This window comes from Thalassophryne amazonica, chromosome 11, assembly GCF_902500255.1.
Source record: "Thalassophryne amazonica chromosome 11, fThaAma1.1, whole genome shotgun sequence".
Lineage (NCBI taxonomy): Eukaryota > Metazoa > Chordata > Actinopteri > Batrachoidiformes > Batrachoididae > Thalassophryne > Thalassophryne amazonica.
Genome location: NC_047113.1, coordinates 63,035,150 through 63,061,324, shown reverse-complemented (window position 1 = coordinate 63,061,324; position 26,175 = coordinate 63,035,150). Strand labels below are relative to the sequence as shown.

The window sequence follows — 26,175 nt, the reverse complement described above, 5'->3', positions numbered from 1 at the left end:
TTCGCCAAATAAACACGCTACCAAGTGAACAAATCAAATGGAATCAAACTAATCACACAGATCCAGCTCCATAAAGGAAACATAAATTGCTCATCATAAATTGTGGTGAGTGTCTGCCACACAGCATTGAGTTGTGTTCGATCTTTTGACCTGTGTTTGTGTGACTGCAAAACAACAACAGAATTTTGAGTGAATCGTTGTGAGTTAATAATTCTTTTAGAGTTCCCCAACTAGGCAGTGTCCAACAGCAATGAAATCAAACTAGATGAAAGTATAAACTTTAGCTTTATTTTCTCTCTCTCTGTGTGTGTGTGTGTGTGTATTTAATTTTAAAAGCTTTGTTCTGCTTTATTAAATACTAGATGCTGACTCTTGATGTTCATTAATGAAATATCCCCCAAACAAGAAGAAATCCTGGGAGAATGTGAATCTAAGCATTTTTTTTAAAGGGATGGATGCGTCTCTCCATATTTTCTTGCGCAGTTAGCAAGGGAGGCTTTGTGAGTGGCAGTAATGGTTTAAACTTTGAACAGCCATGATAAAATTTCATTTTCTGCTATAAAATGAGGCATGAAATGGTGCCTCTTTTTGGACCACTAAATATAGATGTGCTGCGGCTCGGGCGCTGTGTAAGAATCAACACTGAAAGAAAAGCTGACAGTATACTGATTGTTTTCCTTTAAAGCGGAGGAGGAGAATTTAAGGGGAAATGAAGTTGAGCAGCTGATTGATTTAGCGGATTGATTTTATTTCAGTGTCAAGTCGTGCAGCAGGTATGCAGGATTTCTTTTTTTTGCCTTGATGCCAGCTAACAATGCACATTTTTGTGTGTTTGTGTGTAGCTGTGTGTGTCCGCCAGGTTTTGAGGGCCAACGCTGTGAGATAAACCCAGACGACTGTGAAGATAACGACTGTGAGAACAACTCCACCTGCATCGATGGAGTCAATAACTATACCTGCATCTGTCCAGCCAACTATGCAGGTACAGAGATGCTTCCTCAGAAGTCAAATCATTCTCAACCTCTCAGTCTTTGGCCCCTGAGACGAGCAGAGAGTCACAGAGCACCTCCGCTGCTGCACACAAAATAACTTTTTACACATTACAGTGTGGTCGGCCAGTAATGGGCAGCGTGTCCGCTCTGACCTGAAACTGCTCCTGCAGGAGTGTTTTTTAGAGCAATCACACAGCAGAGGAAGAGGGGGTACAAAAGGGAAAGAGTTAAACAAACAAAAATGTCTGAAAACAGGCAGAAGCAGACAGATGGTGGAGTGCGGGAAGCTGAAGCCCAAACTGCTGACTGGGACGTTAAGTTTTTCTATATAAGATTGTGACCTCTAAGATAAACACAACTGGTCGTCTTTGACACTGGAAGTCAGTCAATATGAGTTTGGCACCGAGGGGTCGCGCACGCTGCCAGCCACCTTACTACAAACAGCTGATGGACGCACACGCACGCACACACAGCTGGTTCCACTGGCGCTGAACATGTACTTGGCTCAGTGAACCGAGGCGTAATCATCAGGTGTCACATCAGGGTAAGAGGACCGGCCTCTCGCTCTCCGCTCGGCTTTCTCCAAAGTCAGCAACCAGGAATGTCACATCATATTTATACCAGAAGAGGGAAATAGACACTTAAGGTCACAGCACGGCCAGTGTGAAATATCTCCGCTTGAGCAGTTTCAATCCAAAATGTTTTATAAAATATTTTCTTGCAGGGACCCTTAACCTGAGCATTAATTCATCTCCAAAAGTTGACAAAAGCTTTTTGTCTCATTCAGGTCAGGTGTGCTCAGCCAAGCAAGTGCTAAATGAAAATGAAAAATGACAAATGTGCACATTATAATTCATTTTATTAGTGAACAGAGTGGCTTGCGGCCTCAACTTTATCTAAAATAGGTCTTTTAGTGAAGCTTAGGGCAAGTAGAAGGCAATCACCATAGTATTTCTTCTGTTTTTCTTGTTGCTTAATGCTGACAAATTATACTGTATTTGTGGTCTTTCTGCTCCTGATGCTGTTTTTTTTCTCTCTGTTTAAGGTGCGGCTCCATCCAGAGATGGGAGTGGATGTTATCTTCTGTAGGGCTCCCGTCTTGTGCAGCAGCATGGACTCCCGAAATTTCCTGTTTTTCGTATTGTCAGTTGTGTAGGTAGCATGACCCAAGCAAAGGGTCACCCCTTTGAGTCTGGTCTGCTTGAGGTTTCTTCCTCAGTATCATCGGAGGGAGTTTTTCCTTATCAGTGTCACCCGTGTGCTTGCTCTGGGGGTTGATAAGGTTAGACCTTACTTGTATGAAGCGCCTTGAGGCAACTTTATTGTGATTTGAAATGAAATACATAAATTGAATTGAATTGATAGAGGGTCCTTGAGGACCACTGGTCTAAATGTCTGCTGAAAGCCACCAGGAGTAATGATGTCCATGAAGCCCCATTCTCACATATATGATTTTAACCATGACTGTCCACAAAATATATCACATCAAAGTTGTTATGGTGAATTCTGACCACATCCTATATACTATGAATTCTGTATGACAAGTCAATCTTATTACAATGTAGAAGGTGATTGAACCAAGACACACCTCAGCCTTGAGATTGGGAGACAACAGTGAAGAGCTTCTAGAGTCATGAGGTGTTTGCCGATAATGATTTCATTTAATTTCATTTTCATTTATTTATATAGTGCCAGATCAAAACAAGGTTGCCTCAAGGCGCTTCACACAAGTAAGGTCTAACCTTACCAACCCCCAGAGCAACAGTGGTAAGGAAAAACTCCCTCTGAAAAAGAAACCTCAAGCAGACCAGACTCAAAGGGGTGACCCTCTGCTTGGGTCATGCTACAGACACAAATTACAAAACAATTGACAAAACTAACATACAGGAAATGTTGTCGGTGCACATGATGGTTTCTGGAACAGATACCACACCCATCTCTGGATGGAGCTGCACCTTAAACAGAGAGAAAAGAAAAAAACAGAATCAGCATCAGAAAGACAACAAATACAGTATAATTTGTCAGCATTAAGCAACAAGAAAAACAAAAGAAATACTAAGGTGATCGCTGGCCACTAGCCCCAAGCTTCACTAAAAGACCCAGAATTTAGATCAAATTGAGCCTGCGGCATGCTCTGTTTCCTAATAAAATGAATGAAAAGAGTAGAAAGCATAGCAACATACTATGCCAGTATACTAGCCATATGAAAGGGAAAATAAGTGCATCTTAAGTCTGGATTTGAAAGTCTCCACAGAATCTGACTGTTTTATTGACACAGTGAGAACATTCCACAGAACAGGGGCACTATAAGAGAAAGCTCTGTGACCCGCAGACTTTTTATTCACCCTTTGGACACAAAGTAGTCCTGCACCTTGAGAATGCAAAGCCCGGGCCGGTACGTAGGGTTTAATTAGGTCAGCTAGGTAGGGAGGTGCCAGTCCATGAAGAATTTTATAGGCTCGTAGCAGAACCTTAAAATCTGATCTCACTGGGACAGGAAGCCAGTGAAGGGATGCCAGAATGGGTGTAATGTGGTCAAACTTTCTGCTTCGTGTCAAAACTCTGGCAGCAGCATTTTGAACCAATTGGAGAGCCCTAATGCTGGACTGTGGTAAACCAGAAAACAGAACATTGCAGTAGTCCAATCTAGAAGAGACAAACGCATGAATCAGGGTCCCGGCATCAGCCATAGACAGGATGGGACGAATCTTGGCTATATTTCGCAGGTGGAAGAAAGCAGTACTCGTAATATCTCTAATGTGGAGGTCAAAGAACAATATAGGATCAAAAATTACCCCAAGGTTCCTCACTTTGTCAGTGTGATGTATGACACACGAGCCTAGGCCAAGCGTTAACTGGTCAAATTGATGCCGATGTCTCACTGGACCAAGAACCATCATTTCAGTCTTATCAGAGTTTAAAAGTAGGAAGTTGCTAGACATCCAGTTTCTCACAATGATTCCTTTACATGAGAATGAAGATCCAAATTTTTAGGGTCCTGGTGCTTCCTGTAGTACTCTATGGTTTTGATACTTGGTCATTAATCAGTGACCTAATGCGGCAACATGTCTTTAATACCAGGTGTCTTCAGAGGATCCGTGGGTACCAGTAGAATGACTGCATCACAAGAATGGTTACATAGGAAGACTCAGATGATGAACATTACTTACACTGGAGTCAGTTTTGACATTGTGGCCATGTGGTGCATTTCTCAGTGTATGATCCAGCATGAAGTGGCTACAGAAGACCAAGAGAACACTCATGTTTCACTTAAAGCTGCAGCAGATAGGTTGTTTCTCTTCAGCGTTGGGGATAAACCAGTTGTTTGCCTGGGCTGTTGCCATCCGGGACGGAATACTGTTCTGTTGTGTGATGCAGTGATCCCAGACCTGACCTGACCTGTGTTGTCATGATCAAAATCCTGTGAAATAATGGCAGAACAAAAAACTAAGACTGCGTGTTCTTTCTCAGTTCATTTTCAAGCATTTTGAGATACCTGTTGTTGCATCACAAAAAGTCAGTTTTAGTTGTGATTAGCTTCATGAAGTCATTATGATTAAACGACAGATGCATCTGTGTATCAGCATAATGATTATGCAAAGGTGTCAAAGGGACGTGGGACCAAGAGGAGGATGTACACACCATGTAAGAATGCTGTGTTACACAGTACACAGCACAACATGTTCAAGTAGCTGATGACAAGAACATCAGTGCTGATGACGAAAAAGCAAACAGTCAGATATTTAAAGTTGGAATGTTATTTGACAGATGGACAGGATAACATAACAACACCATTTATCCCCGAAAATGTTCAGCCGACTACACTCCAGATGTGTGAAGCATGCACATCTGCAAAAAATAAGCACCAAGATTCATGATGATGATGATAATGAAGATATTTCTATATCAGTGTTGGGCAGTATTGTATTTTCTGGAGTGTAAGTTGCGGTTTTTTTTGTTTGTTTGTTTGTTTGTTTGTTTTTACTAGTTTGTGACTTCTATACCGAAAATTCATGTTTGTTATTAATAACAGTAATTAGTATAATGATCATTTATATAGGACTTTCCCAAGAATCAAAGCACCAAACAAAATAAACTCCAATAAAAGAATAAATGGCAGCAATAATATACACTACAACAATGACCAAAAATCCTAAATTAAAGAGCTTGTAACACAGAAAAAAGGTGTAACTTATGATCTGGTGTGACTTGTACTCTGGAAAATACGGAAACTAGTTAGATGTAACAGAGTTGTGTAATTAAATTACATTGCAGTTACTGAGAAAAAAAATGTAATTTAATTACAGTTATTTGTTAAAATATTGTTGATTACAATACATTTGGATAAAATAAAAATGTACTGTGTAAAATATGCATTAGGCCTATGGGGTTTTTTTGGTTTTTATTTATTTATTTATTTATTTACATGTTTTTGTTGTGGGTCACCAAAAGCAGCTGAGGCAAATTTGATTGGTCCTTATTTTGAATTTGTACCACCACATCCTGTCTGCTAAGCAACTTCGATCGCAGTGTTGCCATTTTAGCGACTTTGTCACTAGATTTACTGACTTTCTGACCTTCTGTAGGTGCTAAAAATGCAGTCTTGTGACGGTTAAGAAGTCTGGTGAACTTTTCTCCACACAAATCCTTCAGTTTGTCTCACTGGATTGCTTAGAATGTTGTTGCTCATGGAAACAGAAAAGATTTATTTCAGATTCAGTGAGAAGCAGACGGTCTCTTCAGGCAGTCATGCAATCTTAATTCAAGTTATATTGTAGAACATTTAATTAAAGTTTGACAGTGATCATTGTTGTGGGTTCTACACAGCCTGGTTTAAATTTATTTTTTAAGATTTTTCAGTTTGACTGTTCAGTTTAAACATTTGTTGGAAAAGTAATCAAAAATTAAACAAAATTAATGTTACATCACTCTGAAATAATTAAATTGTTGCATTACTTATCACATTTTAACACTGTTACTAGTAATCTGTAACTATTTCAAAAGTTACCTTCCCAACACTGTTATTTATGCTGCGCTTTACAATCATATATGCAAAGTATTTTCCAGATTAAAACACTTGGTCCTTTTTTATCACCAGGTGACCTTTGTGAAGAGGTGACTGACCCCTGTCTCCATGGGTTCGACCCTTGTAAGCATGACTCAAAATGCGTCCGTGTTGGCCGAAGTTACAGGTGAGTGACAGTCACACAAAAGGGCATAAAATAGAGGTTAGAGGTCACACACCCTTAAAATAAATATGTGAAAGAGGGCCAAACGACATATACACACTGATGGGATTCACCTAAAAACAGTCGGGATGATATTTTGAAACCCATATGTAAAAACTTTTGTAAAAATTGTAATAATTTCATACTTATTTTTATTGTGTAAGATTTCTCAGCGAGCAGTATGGTGGATTAGTGGTTAGCACTGTTGCCTCACAGCGAGAAGGCCATGGAATTGATTCCCACCTGGTCTTTCTGTGTGGAGTGGAGTTTGCATGTTCTCCAAGTGTTTGTGTGGGTTCTCTCCAGTTCTTCTGGCTTCCTTCCACATCCAAAGACACGCAGGTTAGGTAGATTGGAAACTTAAAATTGTCCTTACGTGTGTGTGTGGGTGTGACTGTGTTTGTTTGTCTATATGTGGCCCTGCAACAGACTGGCGTCCTGTCCAGGGTGTACCCTGCCTCACACTCTAGCGGTTGAAGATGAGTGAGTGTGAGATTTCTTACCTGCTATCCCACCAGCCCGTAGAAAAGGAAACAAACCTATCACCTGTTTACTATATGCATAGTAATTCTGTCTAAATCGTGGTTGTAGGTGTGAGTGCTTACCGGGCTACGTGGGCCAGCAATGCGAGCAGGACTATAACGACTGCCTGGAGAACAAGTGTCAGCACGGAGCCGAATGTGTGGATGCCGTCAACGGCTATACCTGCATCTGCAAAGAGGGATTCAGGTGAAACACACCGTCACACCACAGAACACACACACACCCACAGCGGCAGACAGGTCCAGACAGGGAGGAGATACAGATGGAGACTAAATCAGACACTTGACTGTCTAGACCTACTGTGTGCAACAGATGCAGCTTAATTTGGTTAATTAGCAGACTCCTGGCAGGAGAGAAACAAATTCATCACAAGGGACAGCGAGAGACAGAAGGGAAACTATATCATAGGTGTAGAGGGAACATGAAGTTACAGTTTCAAAAAGAAAGAAGAATAAAAGCAGATTTGCTGAATCGACTCATAAAGCACGTCTGCTTACTTAAGATGTTTTCACTAATTTGTTATCAAAATGTACAATGAGATGAGGAAAATAAACACTTTGTCTGCTGAACAATGTTGATACAGACAAAACGCCCTCTTTACGCTCTTCAAACCCGTCTTCTCCTGTTCTACCTGCTCCTCCCTCAGCGGGCTCTTCTGCGAGAACCATCCTCCAATGATCTTGCTGCAGACCAGCCCCTGCGACCAATCAGATTGCCAGAACGGCGCCCAGTGCCTGATGGTTGCTGGGGAGCCCATCTGCCGCTGCATGCCCGGTTTCTATGGCAACAAATGTGACAAGATGGCCACAGTTCACTTCCTGGGTCGCGACAGCTACGTGGTGCTGCCTGGCATGAAGCTCCGCCCTTCGACTCATATTTCCTTGCAGGTACAGTTGACTTGGACTCACAAAAACTTTATCATTGGCATATATCCATACAGCAGTTTAATTTTTGAATTTAGCTTACAGGCCTCGTCTCAGTCAGGCAAAGACCGTGACAAATGCACTGCCACGTAAAAAGTTTGAGGAACGCAGTCCGGGCGTGGTTAAAATGGGAAAACATGTTGTTTTGAAGTCCATAAATACAACCCTGTCATGTTCACACAATGTGCAACACATTCCCACTGATTTTTTTTACCATGCGCATGATCACGTGTAATGTGCAGGTCTTTCTTACAATGTTCTTACTACAAAAAAAAGAAAATTGCATTGCATGCATGCATGCCACATTGTCACTGCATCCATCCTGTCATTAATATTGCACCATACTGTGCTTTTTTATTCATTCTGCAAGTTTTCTTGTGTCCACACTGAGATAGAACAGCTCTCCTGCCAACATACATGTCTATTTTCAACACGTTTACATATGCATCCGCATACTTTGAAGCAAACATTGTGCTAGGACATGGGGGAGAATTTTTGTTTATTTGTTGTTTTTTGGCTGCAACACCATGGACAGTGACCTGTGTATTTCACAGAGCCATCCATAGATGGCTGCAGGGAAAGGATGTCCATGCTACACTTGTGGTACATCACTGAAGTCCTTAGTAGATATAGTGCCACTGGGTTTTTTTTCAGATTTAAGTCAAAAAGAATTTTCTTTGGCACCACTATAATTCGATTCCTTAGCATTTAGATAAGGGATTCATAATATGATTCTACCAATATGATCAAAATTTGTGCTGTGTTAAAACAATTCAGAATCTCAACCCCTGAGGGGGAGAAATTCAAGGGATCAGCTGCTATGACCAACATTTGGTAGATTTGGAAGTGATTTACAAGAAAACTTATGGATGTTATGTTAACATAAGATGGGTCATAGGTAACCTCAACTCACGCATGCTTCCTCCTGTAGGTAGTCAGCATGATGGTGATGAAGGAAAAGACAATATTCATTATGGAATTTCCCCCAAGATAAATATGTCCTCTTTATTATGATGAGCTGTAATTTTGCTATGTTACAAAAATAAACCTACATGATAATGCTTGGATTTCAGTAGAAACTAAATTTGCTCAGTTTTGTGAAATTTGAAAGGCCCTGCAGCTTTAATTAAGTCCTTAGCAGGTCGATGCAGTCATTAATTCAATATATTTATATAGTGTCAAATCACAACAGAAGTCACCCAAGATTGAACCTTACTCAATCACATTTTTATTTAATTCTTAATCCATCCTCATTTGAGCACATCCTCATGGCGCATTTTTTAAACGTCTGAACATCCTCCACATCTTCTACGTACATGGAGAATACACTACACCATTAACAATTTCAACTTTAATTTTCCTCAGCTTTTTGCAGACGTGGAAAAGTAGCTGGGTGTGGTAAGGGTAGAATATCCTTTTCTTAAGAATTAAAAGCATTTTGGGAGGTATTCTGTGCTTGATCTGAAGCAGACATCTGAACACTCAAACAAAGCCTGTAGAGTTGCACATGTTGGTGCAGATGAAGGAAAGCAAACATCTGCTTCAATCTGTTTCCAAGGCAAACTTAGCGCTGTGGGGCATGCATGCATGCACACACAGACTTAACATTTTGAACACCTGAGGGTCATATCCTAATGGAGACATATTTCACTTTTATTTAAATGCATGTGCAAGTAAGCCAAAGGGAATCAGGAAAGGAAGAGCAGATTAATTGATATTTAACACCTGTTTGGATCCATTTGAACATGTGCACAAATGCGGCTGTGTTTTTCTGCATCGCTTCCAGGAGTTTTCACCATCAGTGCCAAGGCTTTTAAAAAAGAGCCTTTGACGCACAGGCAGAGAAGAGGAAGAAAAAAAATGGAATGAAAGGACCATCACACTCCATAAATCTGTTTTTCTTGCCCTTTCTGTGCCTTGTATCGCTCTCTTTTGCCTTCTACCTCTCTTTTTCTTTTGGTGTGCTTCGCTCTTGTATTTTCTCCAGCAGCTTGTTAGCAGGTGTTAACTTGGCCGTGCTCCACTGAAGCCGGAGTGTTAAGTGCTTGGCCACTTGGCCCCATTTTAACACACTGCTTCGTTAGTCCTTATTGGACTATGTGAGTAAGTACTCTTGTCACATGCGTATGTGAGCGAGGGAGCAATGAGCAGGAACCTTTGTAGTTGAATTTGCTTTGTTTTTCAGTCCCGTTTTCCTTTCACTGCTTTATTCCATCTTGTTTTCATTATTCTGCGTCCGAGATGCCAATCAGTAATCAGTGCAGGTGTGTGTTTGCCAAAACTGAAAATCTTGAGCACAAAAACAACTGTGGATTTCTACAACCATCATGAAGCAGAACACTATTAAGCAAACATTGTCATTTTGACCAGCTTTTATTTCCAGCAGAACCACAATGTAGAGGAAGGATGGGGATTTGCAGTAGGGGAAGCCGGGGCACGTGGATCAGAAATGTTTTGTGGCAGCATAAACACATTATGCATAGGTTTAGGTCATTCTATTGTGGATTTAATACAGCAAGTTATTGTTTATAAGGCTGTGTTATTTATGTCTCCCCAAGTGTAATTACAGGTGTTTAAAATCAGTTTGAAAAGTTTTGATTCACTGTGCCCCAGACACTAATTCACTGCCCAGTGAATTAGTGTCTGGGGCACAGAGAATCAGAATATAATGAAAAAACACATGATTATAAAGGTTTCTTCAAATTATTAAATATATGCTGATGCATATACAAACTATAATCCAGCAAACCAGCTATGTAATGTGTGACTGTCTTATATAGTGATATAAGTCCTTTAGAAACTATTGTAAATACAACTGTCAGAATTTCTGTTCAAACGTGAAAACAGTTGTTTATATACACAAATTATATAAACAATTTGTGGAAAAATAAATGTATAAGCTTCAACAAGTAATATTTGTCATCCACTTGATACTGGGACTGAGTAAATCACTTTCTAGACTGATTCACTGTGCCCTGATTCACTGTGCCCCGGGTGCATGTGACGCACGAGTCATGTTATCAAATAGCTGATAGTCTGAAGAAGACATAACACATGCTCGTCAGTTGGACGGGGTAGTCTTCTAACTAATAACAATTTCAATTTTTTGGGCCAGCTTTCCTCTGTTATGAGACAGAAATACAAAGACACTGACATCCACAACATTTACTTTTGATACGAAAAAACTGACTTAATTTTTCACTTAGTTTTACCCTTAATGTATTCAAAAACAAAACACTAATTTATAAGGGGGGATGTCTTTATGCATAAAAATATGGCATAACTGCTGCAAATATATATGGAGTTTTGCAGATATAGCTACTGATTCACTGTGCCCCTTCTATTCACCTTGTCCCGGTTTCCCCTAGTATTACAAAAATTAAGGGTGTTAACAAACATGCCTAACTTGCAATCATTATATAAGAAAGGGTATGTTTCATTTGTGGTCATTTTTATTTTCCTTGCATAAATGACTCAAGAGTTTGCCTAAATAATGATGTAAGAGCTTTTTATTTACAGTGTATACAGAAGTCATTGGTGCAGCTATATATACAGTGGGGAAAATAAGTATTTGACCCCCTGTCAGTTTTGCAGGTTTTCCCACCTACAAAGAATGGAGAGGTTTGTAACTTTTATTGTAGGTACACTTCAACTGTAAGAGACAGAATCTAAAAAAAATCCAGTAAATCACATTGTATGATTTTTAAATAATTAATTTGCATTTTATTGCATAAAATAAGTATTTGACCCCCTAGAAAAACAGAGCTTAGTAATTGGTACAGAAACATTTGTCTGCCATTACAGAGGTCAGACATTTCCTGTAGTTCTTGACCAAGTTTTCACACACTGCAACAGGGATTTTGGTCCACTCCTCTATACAGATCTTCTCCAAATCTTTCAGGTTTGGAGTTTCAGCTCCCTCCAAAGTTCAGGTCTGGAGACTGGCCAGGCCACTCCAGGACCTTGAAATGCTTCTTACGGAGCCCCTCCTTAGTTGCCCTGGCTGTGTGTTTGGGGTCATTGTCATGCTGGAAGACCCAGACATGACCCATCTTCGATGCTCTTACTGAGGGAAGGAGGTTGTTTGCCAAGATCTCGCAATACATGACCCCATCTATCCTCCCTTCAATACGGTGCAGTCCTCCTGTCCCCTTTGCAGAAAAACTCCGCCAGAGTATGATGTTTCCACCCCCATGCTTCACAGTTGGGATGGTTTTCTTGGGGTTGTTCTCATCCTCTAAACATGGTAAGTGGAGTTGATTCCAAAAAGCTCTATTCTGGTCTCATCTGACCACATGACCTTCTCCCATGCCTCCTCTGGATCATCCAGATGGTCCCTGGTGAACTTCAAATGGGACATGTGCTGACATGTGCTGGCTTGAGCAGGGGGACCTTGCTGCCCTGCAGGATTTTAAACCATGACAGCATCATGTGTTACTAATGTAATCTTTGTGACTGTGGACCCAGCTCTCTTCAGGTCATTGACCAGGTCCTCCTGTGTACTTCTGAGCTTTCTCAGAATCATCTTTAACCCACAAAGTGAGATCATGTATGGAATCCTAGACAGAGGGAGACTGACAGTCATCTTGTGTTTCTTCCACTTTCTAATAAATAATCATAACAGCTGTTGTCTTCTACCAAGCTGGTTGCCTGTTGTCCTGTAGTCCATCCCAGCCTTGTGCAGGTCTACAGTTTTGTCCCTGGTGTCCTTAGACAGCTCTTTGGTCTTGGCTATGATGGACAGGTTGGAGTGTGATTGATTGAATGTGTGAACAGGTGTCTTTTATACAGGTAACAGGTTCAAACAGGTGCAATTAATACAGGTAAAGAGTGCAGAATAAGAGGGCTTCTTAAAGAAAAATTAACAGGTCTGTGAGAGCCATAATTCTTGCTGGATGGTAGGGGGGTAAATACTTATGTTATGCAATAAAATGCTAATTAATTATTTAAAAATCATACAATGTGATTTACTGGAATTTTTTTTTTTTTTTTTTTTTTTTAGATTCTGTCTCTCACAGTTGAAGTGTACCTACAATAAAAATTACAGACCTCTCCATTCTTTGTAGGTGGGAAAACCTACAAAACTGACAGGGGGTCAAATACTTATTTTCCCCACTGTGTGTGTGTGTGTGTGTGTGTGTGTGTGTGTGTGTGTGTGTGTGTGTATATATATATATATATATATATATATATATATATATATATATATATATATATATATATATATATATATATATATATATATATATATATATATATACAAGGTCTATTAGAAAAGTATCCTACCTTATTATTTTTTTCAAAAACCGTATGGATTTGAATCACGTGTGATTGCGTCAGACAAGCTTGAACCCTCGTGCGCATGCGTGAGTTTTTCCATGCCTGTCGGTTGCGTCATTCGCCTGTGAGCAGACTTTGAGTGAGGAGTGGTCCAGCTCTTTCATCATTGTTTCATTGCCAGGAAATGGCGGAATGATTTGGGCTTTTTTTCCATCAAACTTTTTTCAGAAACTGTTAGAGACTGGCAGCTGGAAACCATTAGAAAAATGTATCTGGCTTTCAGTGAAAATGTTACGGGCTTGGTAGAGAATAAGGAGTGTTACTGTCACTTTAAGGATGGCCCCCAGCGGCTGTGGGGCGTGACGCGCTCCGAAGCCGCCATCGACAGGCTGAACGACCATTTCATTTCTAAACGGATGGCTGTCTGGATCCGTGATCATCGTGTGCCATTTCTCTGGTTATCACAAGAGCTGGACATCAACCATTTTCCGGCAGATTTCACTTTTAACAAGAGATTTTGTCATGGAAAGCCGAGCGGAGGCTTCGCGCATCACGATGGATTCGCTACTGGAGTGAGACAAAACCACCTCCATTTTGGTCTCACAGGACAGCTTTGAGATGGCGTTCAGACAGCTGTCAGTGGTTTTTCCATTGAGTAATTATCCGAGAAATTGTGGATGTGCCTGGACATGCCAGAACATGTCCTGTGAGGCTTCATCACGGCGTTGCTGTGCGCCATGCGGCACCGCCGCGACGCGCAAAGCCTCCGCTCCTCTTTCCATGACAAAAACTCCTGTAACAGTGGAATGTGCTGTTCATTTCCAAACTGGACGCTGTGTTTTATCCAGGACGTCGTCTGACTAGCACAGGAATTGTGAAAAGACATGGACATCAGCACTTTTTCGGCACATTGAGACAGACGTGTGGAGGAATTCCGCGCGTCGCAGCGGTGCCGCATGGCGCAAAGCAACGCCATGATGAAGCCTCAGGAAACATGTTCTGGCATGTCCAGGCATTTGCTGCCATACATTTGCTAAAAGTGTTTGAATCCAATTAACAAACCGAATTTTCAGTTTTCAAATTGCCTTTTTTTTACAAATGAAAAAATGACATATTTACAAATACAGATTTATTTGTAAACCCACCACACATTCAGTAAGTTGTGTGTTATACCGACCAACCAACCACTCATGTCAGGAAACTAAATTATCCATAATGCATTGTGGCATGTGTGTCTAAATGCTAAAACCTTCAAAATTAGCACATTACTTTAAAACTAAAACATATAGCGGATTTTTTCACTTTGTAAAATGACAGACATGACATTAATTTCAATAACCTGTCCGGAATTAGTTTGTTTAAAATTTTAACCATAAGTCAGAACTGTCTGCCTGTGCATGATGTGTGATATGCCAGCAAGTCTGTATGGTGTGAAGAGAATTTATCTTTTTGTCTCTTCCCTCCCTCCCTCTTTCTTTCTTTCTCTCTGGTAGTCAGCTCTCCTCTGCCTGTAGAGGATAGAGTTGTACCACTCATAGCTGTCTGTCTGCTACAAAATATGGAACAGGCAGGCACTAAAATCTTTGATTTTGGACTTCACAAATGTTTTTAACTGTTAAGCTTGATTCACTATGCCTGCAAAATATGTTAGTGATCTAAAAATTATCTGAACTAAATTTATCGGAACCTAATTGGGCCCCTGATGGTTTTTGAAATTATCTGAAAAGCTAATCCGCTAACAAAACATTAGCTTTGATAATAAGCAGATTTGCGGAACTGTGCCCACCACTGGTTAATTCACATTTTAAATTGCATTTCCCCCATTTGAGGAGAAATGAATTTACATTTTGCATCAAAACTCTAAATGCCTGTTTTATCAGTAGAAAGGGGCTGATATTTTAATGACCTGACTGTTGTTGTTGTTCTTTGTATTTTTTAATCATCATCTTGAGCAGATACGTTGCTGTTGGTTTAAGGATGTTGGTGCAGTTTGTTTTTAGCTATTGTCATTTTTATCTTTATTTCTCTTTTTCATTGTGTTTCCAGGTAGCTACAGACAAGACAATGGCATTTTATTGTATAAGGAGGATCACGATCCCCTGGCACTGGAGTTATATCAAGGACACATAAGACTCATCTACGACATCGCCAACTACCCACCAACGACTGTATACAGGTTGGAAAAAAAAAACAGAAAAGAATTTGCTCACTAAGCATTTTCCTGCGGGGAGTAATTGGTACATTAAAGGTTACAGAAATTTTGCAGAGTAAACTCATTCATGAACACACACACACATTCACAAACATAGTTTAACTTGGACACGCATGCACACTCACAGATCCATATCTAAGTGGTTTTGTAAAAAAAAAAACCATGAACTCTGAAAAATTCCCTTCAAACCCAGACTAGACGGTCATGCCCCAAAGAAAACCCCACAGACAGTATTTGTAGGCGAAACTTCAAACACTGAGAACAAAAGACTCCATTTAGTCTGTTACCTTGAGTGAGAGGTTGGGTATTAAATAATAAAGCACCTTCACAGTTTCAAAGAACTGGAATTTACAAAGTAAGCAACGGAATCCATGGAAAGTGGGTCCATATGTATTTCTCCCATGTGTTTTCTGGCAAATTCTAGCCTAGTTTAAAATTTTTCTTTTTGATTGTCTCTCTGTACCACTCAACCTGAAGCTGTGACCGCTGAAACAATGATGTCTCCAGTCACAGCGACTGAAGCTGTAACTCCTTCAGCGGTTGTCATGGGTATTTTACGATGCTCTACCACTCCCTAATAAACTACTTCAACTGAACTCAATGGGCTATGTAACACTTATACCCTGTCACACATGGCCAGAGTCATGCAGAGTAGCATCAGACTTATGAATTGGCGCACATCCGAAAAGTGTCGGATTTCAGTTCCAAAATGTTCTGACAGCCATCTGCCGGAGTCCACACAGTTGGTTTAAAATCGGCCGATGGACCCAAGTGTAATGCACAGTTCAAAACTCTCTGGGCACCTGTCGAGATGGGACAACCTATCCAATGACAGTCCATGTCTGTCGACCATCTGACTGCAATTTGCATATTCTGACGGCATCAAAACAACATCTGAAATGATCTGATCACAGTTGATTGAGCTCTGATATCGATTGGTCACAGCAAAGCCTGCCGACATGTTGTGCCACGTTTGTCCACCTCCACTGGACCCCGGCCAGGGAGGGCGAAGGAAATGTTATGTAATAACATGTATGTGGCACAGTGCGCACGTCAGAGGCTCGGTGCAGCGCCGCAACACAGCTGAACGGGATGTCACCGCTGTACATATTGTTACACATACGAGGTCTATTAGAAAACTAACCGGCAGTTTTATAAAAAAAAATCTATGGATTTGAATCACGTGCGATTACACCAGACATGCTTGAATCCTCGTGCGCATGCATGAGTTTTTTTCACGCGTGTCGTGACGTCATTCGCGTTGCTTTATCAAAATTTTTTCAGGACCTGTGAGGGATATCCGAGTGGACACTATTCGAGAAATTCAGTTGGTTCTCGGTGAAAAGTTTAACGGCTGATGAGAGATTGTGGAGTTTCTTTCGGTTTAAGGACAGCTCACAAAGCGGATCGGCACGGCGCGGTCGGAGGTGGCGTCCGTCTGGCTGTTTCAAGCTGAAAACTTCCACATTTCAGGCTCTGTTCACCCAGGACGTCGTCAGAGAACAGAGAAGTTTCAGAAGAAGTTGGCATGAGGAGTTTATGAGGACATTCCACTGTTAAAGGAGATTTTGTAATGAAAGAACGTGTGGGCAAATTCGCCGAGTCAGTTCCGTGACGACGCCGCAAATCCGTCTGCGCCGCGACAGGAAAAACACCTCCGTGTTGAAAACCATCTGTAAAATTCAGGCGGCTTTTGATGGCTGTCAACAAGTGAGTATCTGAGAAATTGTTTAACAGCTGGGCATGTTCCAACTTGTCCATTAAGGTTTCCAATGGAGGTGTTTTTCCTATTGCGACCCCCCGCAGTCGGGTCCGGCCCGACATGCGAATCTGCCCGCACGTTCTTTCATTACAAAAGCTCCTTTAACAGTGGAATGTCTGCATAAACTCCTCATGCCGACCTCTTCTGAAACTTCTCTGTTCTCTGACGACGACCTGGGTGAACAGAGCCTGAAATGTGGAAGTTTTCAGCTTGAAACAATCCAATCCAATCCACTTTATTTATATAGCACATTTAAACAACAGAACAGTTTCCAAAGTGCTGCACATAAAAATGATTATACAACTATACAAAACAATAAACCCACTCAGATACTAATAAATAAATAAACATAAAAACAATAAATAAATAAAACACTAGGCCAAAGACAACAGAGGACCATACAACTCATGCAGAGCTAAAAGCCAGAGAATAAAATGGGTCTCCACACGAGACTTAAAACACTCCATTGTGGGGGCTGTTCGAATGTGGAGAGGCAGAGCGTTCCAGAGTCTGGGCCCAGCCACAGAGAAGGCCCTGTCCCCCCTGGTCTTAAGTCTCGTCCTAGGCACCACAAGCTGGAACTGGCCCTCAGACCTCAGAGCATGCGCTGTGGAGTAAATTTGGAGGAGATCTACAATATATTGTGGGGCCAGTCCATTTAAAGCTTTAAAAACAAATAATAAAATTTTAAAATCAATTCTAAAATTAACAGGGAGCCAGTGCAAAGACGCAAGAATGGGTGTAATATGTTCATGTTTTTTGCTCCCAGTTAAGAGGCGTGCAGCAGCGTTCTGGACTAACTGCAATCTGTGAAGTGTATTTTGATTAATTCCAAAAAAAAGTGAATTGCAGTAGTCCAGGCGTGAAGAAATAGAAGCATGCATGATGCGCTCCAAGTCAGAAAAGGATAAAATTGATTTAACTTTGGTTAAAAGACGAAGCTGATAAAAGCTGGATTTAACAACCGCCTTGACCTGCCTGTCCAGTTTAAGATCAGAGTCCATAATGACGCCAAGGTTGGTGGCTGTGGGCTTCATGTGTTGACTGAGAGGGCCCAAGTCTAATCGAACTGTGGAACCAACACTGGGCCCAAACACAATCACCTCGGTTTTGTTCTCATTTAAGCTAAGAAAATTTTGAGCCAACCAAGCCTTGACGTCTTCCAGGCACACAAGCAAGGGTGTCAGGGGGCTACTAGAATTCTTCTTAATAGGCAAATAAATTTGAGTATCATCTGCATAAAGATGATAAGATATGCCATATTTTCTAAACACCTGACCTAACGGGAGAAGGTATAGGGTGAAGAGAATAGGCCCAAGAATAGAACCCTGGGGGACTCCACAGTTCAGAGGAACAGAAGACGAGGTGGACTCCCCCAGCCTGACAGTAAATGAACGGCCTGTAAGGTAAGAATGGAACCAGTCCAAGGCTGTCCCCCTGACACCCACACAGTTCTCAAGAAGAGATAAAAGAGTTGCATGGTCAACTGTGTCGAAGGCAGCAGTCAAGTCTAAAAGCACCAAAACGGCAGAATCACCAGAATCAGTGATTAAAAACAGGTCATTAAAAACCTTTAAAAGTGCAAACTCGTGCCGTGAAATAAATTATAACCTGACTGAAAACTGTCTAAAATGTTGTTCATTTCTAAAAACTCTTGTAGTTGTACAAGAACAGCTTTTTCCAAATCTTTGAAATAAAAGGAAGCTTAGATATGGGCCGAAACAGCGAGACAACGCCGCCTCGGAGCGCAGATCGCCGTCAGGCGCCATGGGCCGTCCTTAAAGCGACACTTACAGACCAAAATCTCTCATCAGCCGTTAAAATTTTTACCGAAAACCACCTGAATTTATCGAATGGTGTCCACTCAGTTGTGCCTTACAGTTTTTGAAAAAGTTTTGATCAAACAAAGCAGCAGTCTCTGAGTCATTCCTAAACAATGAAAAAAACGACGAGAGGGTGGGCCACTCCTCACTCAAAGACTGCCCACAGGCGAATGACGTAACCGACAGGCATGAAAAAACTCTCTCATGCCCACGAGGGTTCAAGCATGTCTGATGTAATCACACGTGATTCAAATCCATATGGTTTTTGAAAAAAATAATAAGGTCGGATACTTTTCTAACAGACCTCGTACACCACCAAAGTCTGTCGCAGGTATGATGTGGGAATGTTTGCCCAGCACATGACGACATAAATAAACATGTAACTCACATCTGGTACCTTGAGTTCCACAGCGCAGCGCAGACAGCTGGTCAACTCCCTTTCACCTGGCTGCACTGCGTGCTGTCGATCAGATGACAAATGCATAATCCACCTCTGGTCTGTGAAATGCCGTCCCACCATGACAATCCAACTACAGTTGTGTTAAGATGCATATCAAGTTAAATGGCCACAAAAAAAAAGAGTTTAAAAAAGAGAAAAGAGAGAGTCCACTGGCTGCATCTGAAAATTGGGCACATGGGAAGTTGATGCACTGCCAGCACAGGTCAACAGCAATTACGGAGTCCAACCGGACAACTGAAATCTAGCAATGCAAGTATACACTGATCGAACACCTAAAGAGATTTTTCACCGGACTAACAGCAGGTGATCACTGACAGCTGTCAGCCTGTTTGTGGATGGACAGCTCCTGTGCTCGCATGCGTACGTGGAGTGGCTGGTACAGCATTTATGAACACACATACACACAGTTGAGCGAACATTTCAACCACACACTCACACACTGCTTTGATCACCTGTTCTACAAATGCAGGCACACGTGGCTCATTCAGCCATTGTGAACACACGCGCGCAGGTAAGTGGACACACACTCATCACTCGGACCACCTGTTCTACGCACGTATGCGAGTGCACTCCATTATGTGAGACACACACTGATGAGAGGTCAGTTTAGCACTGGGAATGTGAGGACGAGCAGAGATTTGATTGCGTGGGTGAGTGACAGCTCCAATGTCGGTGCTATCTGACAGGAGTCTGCCATCTGACTGAAAAATGTTTGGGCTGCATCCTGCAGGTGTCCACGAGGCAGTCCAGATGCATTCGGACCATGCCTGACCATGCCTCTTTTCCTCCAGATTGTGTTGGATTATGGCAATATTTGCCATCTCGGAATGGTTCTTCCACATTCTTGCTATGTGTGACGGGGGCTTTACAATCAGTTGTAGCTCTCTTGTCTTTAGACTTGAAATGAAATAATGAGAAAATTACACAAACCTGCTGTGAAACAACACAGCAGCCAATTGTCCAGTTAGGTTGGACAATTGGTTAGTTGTTAAAAAATGGACTGCACAAAAAAGTCTGTAATTCCAGCACCACATTTTTATCTGATGTACAGTCAGGTCCATAGTATGTGGACAGTGACAGTGTTTTTGTAATTAGCAAGTGGTTGTAGTGTAGACTTTTAGCTTTATTTCAAGGGGTTTAACTAATAAAACATTTAGAAATTATGGCCACATGTATCAGCACGGTGGATTAGTGGTTAGCACTGCTGCCTCACAACGAGAAGGTCATGTGTTCAATTCTTACCTGTGTTCTTTCTGTGTTCTCCCCATGTTTGCATGGGTTCTCTCCAGCTCCGGCTACCTCCCACATCCAAAGACATACAGGTTAGGTGGATTGGAAACTTTAAATTGTCCGTAGGTGTGTGTGTGTGCAGGTATGAATGTGTATGTTTGTCTATATGTGGGCTTGTGACAGACTGGCCTTCTGTCCAGGGTGTACCCCGCCTCACACTCTTTGACGGCTGGGATGGGCTCCAGCTCCTTGTGACCCTCAATTGGAGTAAGCGATTGAAGAGAGTGAGTGAGTGAGTGAGCCATATGCAGGGAGAGTTTCTCACTTTTCAGAGGCCGTACGTTGTGGCAATCCTTTGGGAGTGAAGAAGATAGTAAGATTCCCAGACTGGATAGAAAATCTACATCCACGGTTCATCAAGAGACATGCAGTGGTGGGCATAGCTAACCAAAACGTTAGCTTCGATAACCATTAATCAGATAACTGAAAAGTTATCTTTTATGATGATAAACCGATAAACTGCAGAAAAATTTTATCTTCATTACAGATAACCGATAACTAGTAGTATTGATTTGGACACAGCCACATCAGATTACACTGTGGGCTTCTGATAAACCAGTTTCATTTTAAGCAGGGGCTTCTGGGTAAATTCAAGGATCACAAAGACATAAGAACACATGAAAAATGAATGAATAAAAAAATAAATAATAATAATAATAATTAATAATAATATCCTCCTTCATCTGATCCACCATTGAGGACTTCTTGTATCACCAGAGCCCCATTAGCTATCTCGAGTTCAAGTATCCTGTTGGACGTTCATGGTTACTTTAGCGGCCATGGGGCATACAAGGTTGCCACTGTATTTCACCCCAACAGCCAATCTTCTGCTTGATCCATTGCCCAGGTGTCACGACATAGATGAAGTGTTGGATTTTGACACCCAGAGACCATTAGTAACTAGACAGTGGCACAATTTTTCTTATTATCAATATGTGCTTGATGTGTAGACTTATAGCTTGGAATCAACAGGATTAAAAAAAAAACAGTAATAATTTCAGAATTATGTAAATTTGTATCCATAGTCTCTCCATTTTCAGAGCCAATAAGTAATTGCACAAACTAAATATAAGGATTATTTTTCATACAAACCATCACTTTTACAGCAATTGTTACTTCAATAAGTCAATAGATGTCTGTAGGAATATTTCCAAGAGACTATGTATTGGACTTCATTTACTTCAGTCATTAAATACACACAGTATGGTACTGTATGTTAAATGTTTTGAGTATAGGCAGTTCTTAAAAAATGAGTAACCATGCAAGAAGGAGGCTACTGAAGGAAGACACCCAGACAACTCTGAAGTTGAGTTATAGGCTTCTGTGGCAGTGACTGGAGAAACTGTGCATGGTAGAACTTTTGACTGGTGCATAACCAGTTACACATCTTCATGGTGCTGCAGAACAGAGATGGATTTTTGTCAAAATAATAGCTGACATTTCAGCTACAACGTCCCAGAAAGCACATGAGACCATTTTCTTTGATGAAAACCCTTCTCTCAATACTCATCATTTGTATACAGATGGCAAAATGTGGTTATTTTGTTTGACTGTTTTAATGATGTTTGACAACTTCTTGCTTGGCATTTACCCAGAATGTCTTAAATTACTGTTTAAGGCGATTCACTGAAAAAGAAAAAAAGCTCAACCTTGCACGACAGCAAATGCAAAAAGCTAAATTAAAGTCATTGAAAAAATCAGCCTCACTTAATTGCTACCACTGTTATAAAAGAACTAAATCTAAAAAAAATATTTTTTGATGTTAATTTGAAACACTCATGTCATCTGAAGTCATTAATTGTATGATGCTTCATCATGAAACAGGAGTAAAATTGGATTTTTTTTTTTTTTTTTTTTTGACCAGCATATCATAAATCAAAGCCCTGTGTGTGCTGCTATTCTCTGGGTTTTTGGAGGCAGCCCTCCAACAGGCCATGTGTAATGAACTCTAAGATATTTTAAGGCACTAACGACCCCAGACATTAATGCACATGGTGGCTGATACAAGCCAGAGCAGCTAAAGCAGCCATCTGGAGCAAATGCATTGTTTTCCACTAAAGGCCCAGTCCCACTGACGTTTAGGAAGATTTGTGCATGAATTGCGCACAAACTTGGTTTATATTCGCTAAACATCCCCAATATCTGTGAAACATGCTTGTATGAGTCGGCCAACATCCACACACGTCTGCAATTATCCACAGAGGCACGTTTTTCCGTTGCCAGGATTTTTGAGCTGCACAAAATTTTAGTTGCGGATGACATCCGTCTTACATACAGAATACATACTATATACATACATACTATATACATCTATGCACTGTATATCCGCTGTTATCCACTGATATCCGCAACTGACGGGGTATTGCAGCTTGGCAGCGGACTGGGACAGTGTGTAAAATGGATATATAGTGTACCTATCACATCCACATCACGAATTAAAATAAGTTGTAGCGAATTCATACAGAGTGGCCATGAATAAAACGTTTGTATTATGTCTGCTTTGCATCTGATTTGTGGATAATTTGCGAATGCATAACAAACGCTTCACGTAAACCCAAAGTACTATATAAATGTGGCAGAAATTGACATACTTGCCAGTCATTGCCAGTCCAGCTGTGGAGACGTACAGATGTAGTTATGGATCCCCAAAGACGTAGTGTGATAGTTGCTGCCATCCAACAACATACCAGTCAACTTTTCCAAGTCCAGCAATTGCTCCAGAGGCTGTGGTGTTGGTGTGAATAGTGATGCCGAAAGGCCTGAGTGCTCTTCTTTTGTGACTGCAATGCAGTGCAATACAACCGCTGTTTCCGCAATACAACCGCTGTTTCTGCAATACATGCGCAATGCATTCTCAATACATCCGTAATACTTCTGTGATAATCGCAATGCGTCTGATCCGTTTCCTCAATACATGCATTATACATCCATGATTGTTCGTCATATATTTGCTATACATTATTAATATATCCGTAATTCATACTGAGAAATTTGTCATTCCTGGCCAATTTTGTTGTGGACGACAACGAACGCCTGAAATTTGTATACTCAGTTCATGCGCAATTAATCCTCTCCCCAGTGGGGCCGGGCCTTAAAGCATTGCCGACCGGAGAGCCTGTGAAGTTTGACTAAAAATGTTCTGTCACGGGGCAAATATTGCAATAATATTATATTTGATAAATTAGCAAAAATTAAGTAACATGCAAAGAAAATAGTTGAGGTTTTGTGTCCTACAGACCTCTCAGACATCTTTGAAAAACATTTCCTGCTTCTGGTAATGTTTGACCTGGTTAATAAGTTTAAAGTAGGCTTACATTTAAAAACATTGTATGAAATAGTGACATCATGTATGATGTGTGTCTCCTTGAATGGAAATATTGTGTAGTCCCCAAGTCTGTTGTGTCTGCCTGCTGGTAGAAAACCTTGAAAATTGACTGAAACTTGGATCAAAAGAGCTCAAAAGGAGAAGAGAATTGTTAAGAGAATAAAGGAAGGATTGACTGACTTCATGTGAAAGCTCGGAGCGGGAGAGCGAGAGAGAGTCCATGTCCATCTTTGTCGGGTACTGATTGGCTAGTATTGATTCTGTCTGCTTCTGTCTGTCGCAGGAACAACGAGAGAAAAGTGAGGGATATTTGATGCAACATTCGATACTATATATTAAATAGATGGAATTTCAGTGTGTAAGCACAGCACATAGTACAAAGGAATGGGAAGGGAACAGATTCATCAACAGCAGTAATTCACTGAATAAAACAACTGTGAAGACTGCCTCATCAGGAGGATAATGTGTGTATATGTTAGATATTCATGTGTCTGGGTCCTCAGCCTTTGAGACAGAGAGATACCTGGGAAGAGCTCTTGGAGTCATGAGGTCGCTGTACAGTGGTGTTCAGTGATGCCAGTATCATTGCAGGAGAACTAAAGTCCAAGCCTTCGGGATCTTGGTGTTTCTTGTCTTACTCAGTGGTGGGCACAGCTAACCAAAAAGTTAGCTTCAATAACCATTAATCCGATAACTGGAAAGTTATCTTTTATGACACTAAACCGATAAACTCCTAAAAAAAAATGTATCTTTATTACAGATAACCAATATCTTTTAGTATTGATTCGGATGCGGCCACATCAGATTACACTGTTGGCTTCTGATAAACCAGTTTCACTTTAAGCACCGCAGGGGCTGCTGGGTAAATTCAAGGATCACAAACACAAAAGAACGCACGAAAAATGAATGAATAAAAAATAAAACCCCAAACACTGTCATCTTTCAAAAGCAGTAAAATACAGTATTAGAGGTCACAGTTTATCTCGGTATTATATATACTGTCATTTACGAACTAAAAGCTGCTGCTTTTTTCCACACGCTTTCAACCCTGCGGCTTAAACAACCGAAATACGTCCATTAATGAATTGATTGTCAAAGTAAAAGACACGCAGTAAATATAAATTCTTACCTGTTAGTTTCAGTGGGATTCATTAAATTCTGAAGAAAATATTCCACATAAAGCATCCTGATTATCCAAAACAGTGTGTAAACGCTGAAAAAAAAGTCCCTCACAGCTGCGCCGTGAGATCTCCTCTCTCCCACTGAGTCTTGGCGATTAAATTATCCCATGCCACAAAGAAATAAAATAATGTTAAAATTAGTCAGTTTTGTTTGTGTGGAGCGGATGGTAACAGTGTAACGTCCAACGTGAACCTGAACTACACCCACAATGCTCCCTGCGTCGACCGGCCAGTCACATCTTGCACTTAATGATGACATCATCAGCAAGCAAAAGCCAGTCTGCCACAAACCACTGATCGACACACAACATGGATTAAAATGTTTGATTTTAGGGTTTACAAACATGTTTGACTGTTAAACTTTGCTCACTTTACCAGCAAAAAAAAAAAAAAAAATGTTAGCAGACTGAAAGTTATTGGAACTAAATTTATCGGAAGATAATTGGTCCGAAGATGGTTTTAAAACTTATCTGAAAAGCTAATCCGCTAACAAAACATTAGCTTCAATAATTATCGGTTATCGGATTAGCTGAACAGTGCCCACCACTGGTCGATGTCAAAGATAGTCTGTCTCTTCAGGGGATCATGGGTCCCATGGAATGACTTTGTGTTAAATAAATGTTACTTAGGGAGACTCAGATGAGCAGTATCACTTGCATTGTGAGGGAACATCTGTGATGACATTTTGCCCATGTGGTAAGTTTCTCTGAGCATGATCTAGCACCAGTGATCCCGGTAACGCGTTACTCTAATCTGACCACTTTTTTTAGTAATGAGTAATCTATCGCGTTAATCTTTCCAAATCAGTAATCAGATTAAAGTTACTTCTCCACTATTATTACTATTATTTTTGCATTGTGGGTCGATAGCAGCATTAAACTTGGTCCATGGGCAGGGGGTCAGGGTTCGACTGAACTGCCCACTTTAAGCGAGCTGTGAGCTTTTCATCCGCGGTTTTCTGCAGCAGCTCGTCCTCACCTCTTAAAGCACGGTGACAATAGCACACCTGCACTGAGCTTTACAAAGACATTTTTATGTTTTTCCTGCTTTATTTAGAATTCTGAGCTGAGCCGCTCCGTATCTGGTCGTTAAAAACAGCTGATCCTCCGCGACGCGTCAACAACTAACACTATTTTCCACTCAAATGCACCTAAAC

General features: G+C 40.9%; 1 protein-coding gene across 1 annotated transcript in view; it reads left to right on the top strand.

Annotated features, from left to right (window-relative positions):
* slit3 (slit homolog 3 (Drosophila)) overlaps positions 1 to 26,175 on the top strand; it is a 713,397-nt gene that overhangs the window by 650,963 nt on the left and 36,259 nt on the right. The window contains exons 29-33 of the mRNA XM_034181986.1: positions 843 to 982; positions 6,091 to 6,184; positions 6,812 to 6,949; positions 7,410 to 7,655; positions 15,017 to 15,142. Coding sequence (XP_034037877.1) covers positions 843 to 982; positions 6,091 to 6,184; positions 6,812 to 6,949; positions 7,410 to 7,655; positions 15,017 to 15,142 — 744 coding nt within the window. The remainder of the gene's footprint in view (positions 1 to 842; positions 983 to 6,090; positions 6,185 to 6,811; positions 6,950 to 7,409; positions 7,656 to 15,016; positions 15,143 to 26,175) is intronic.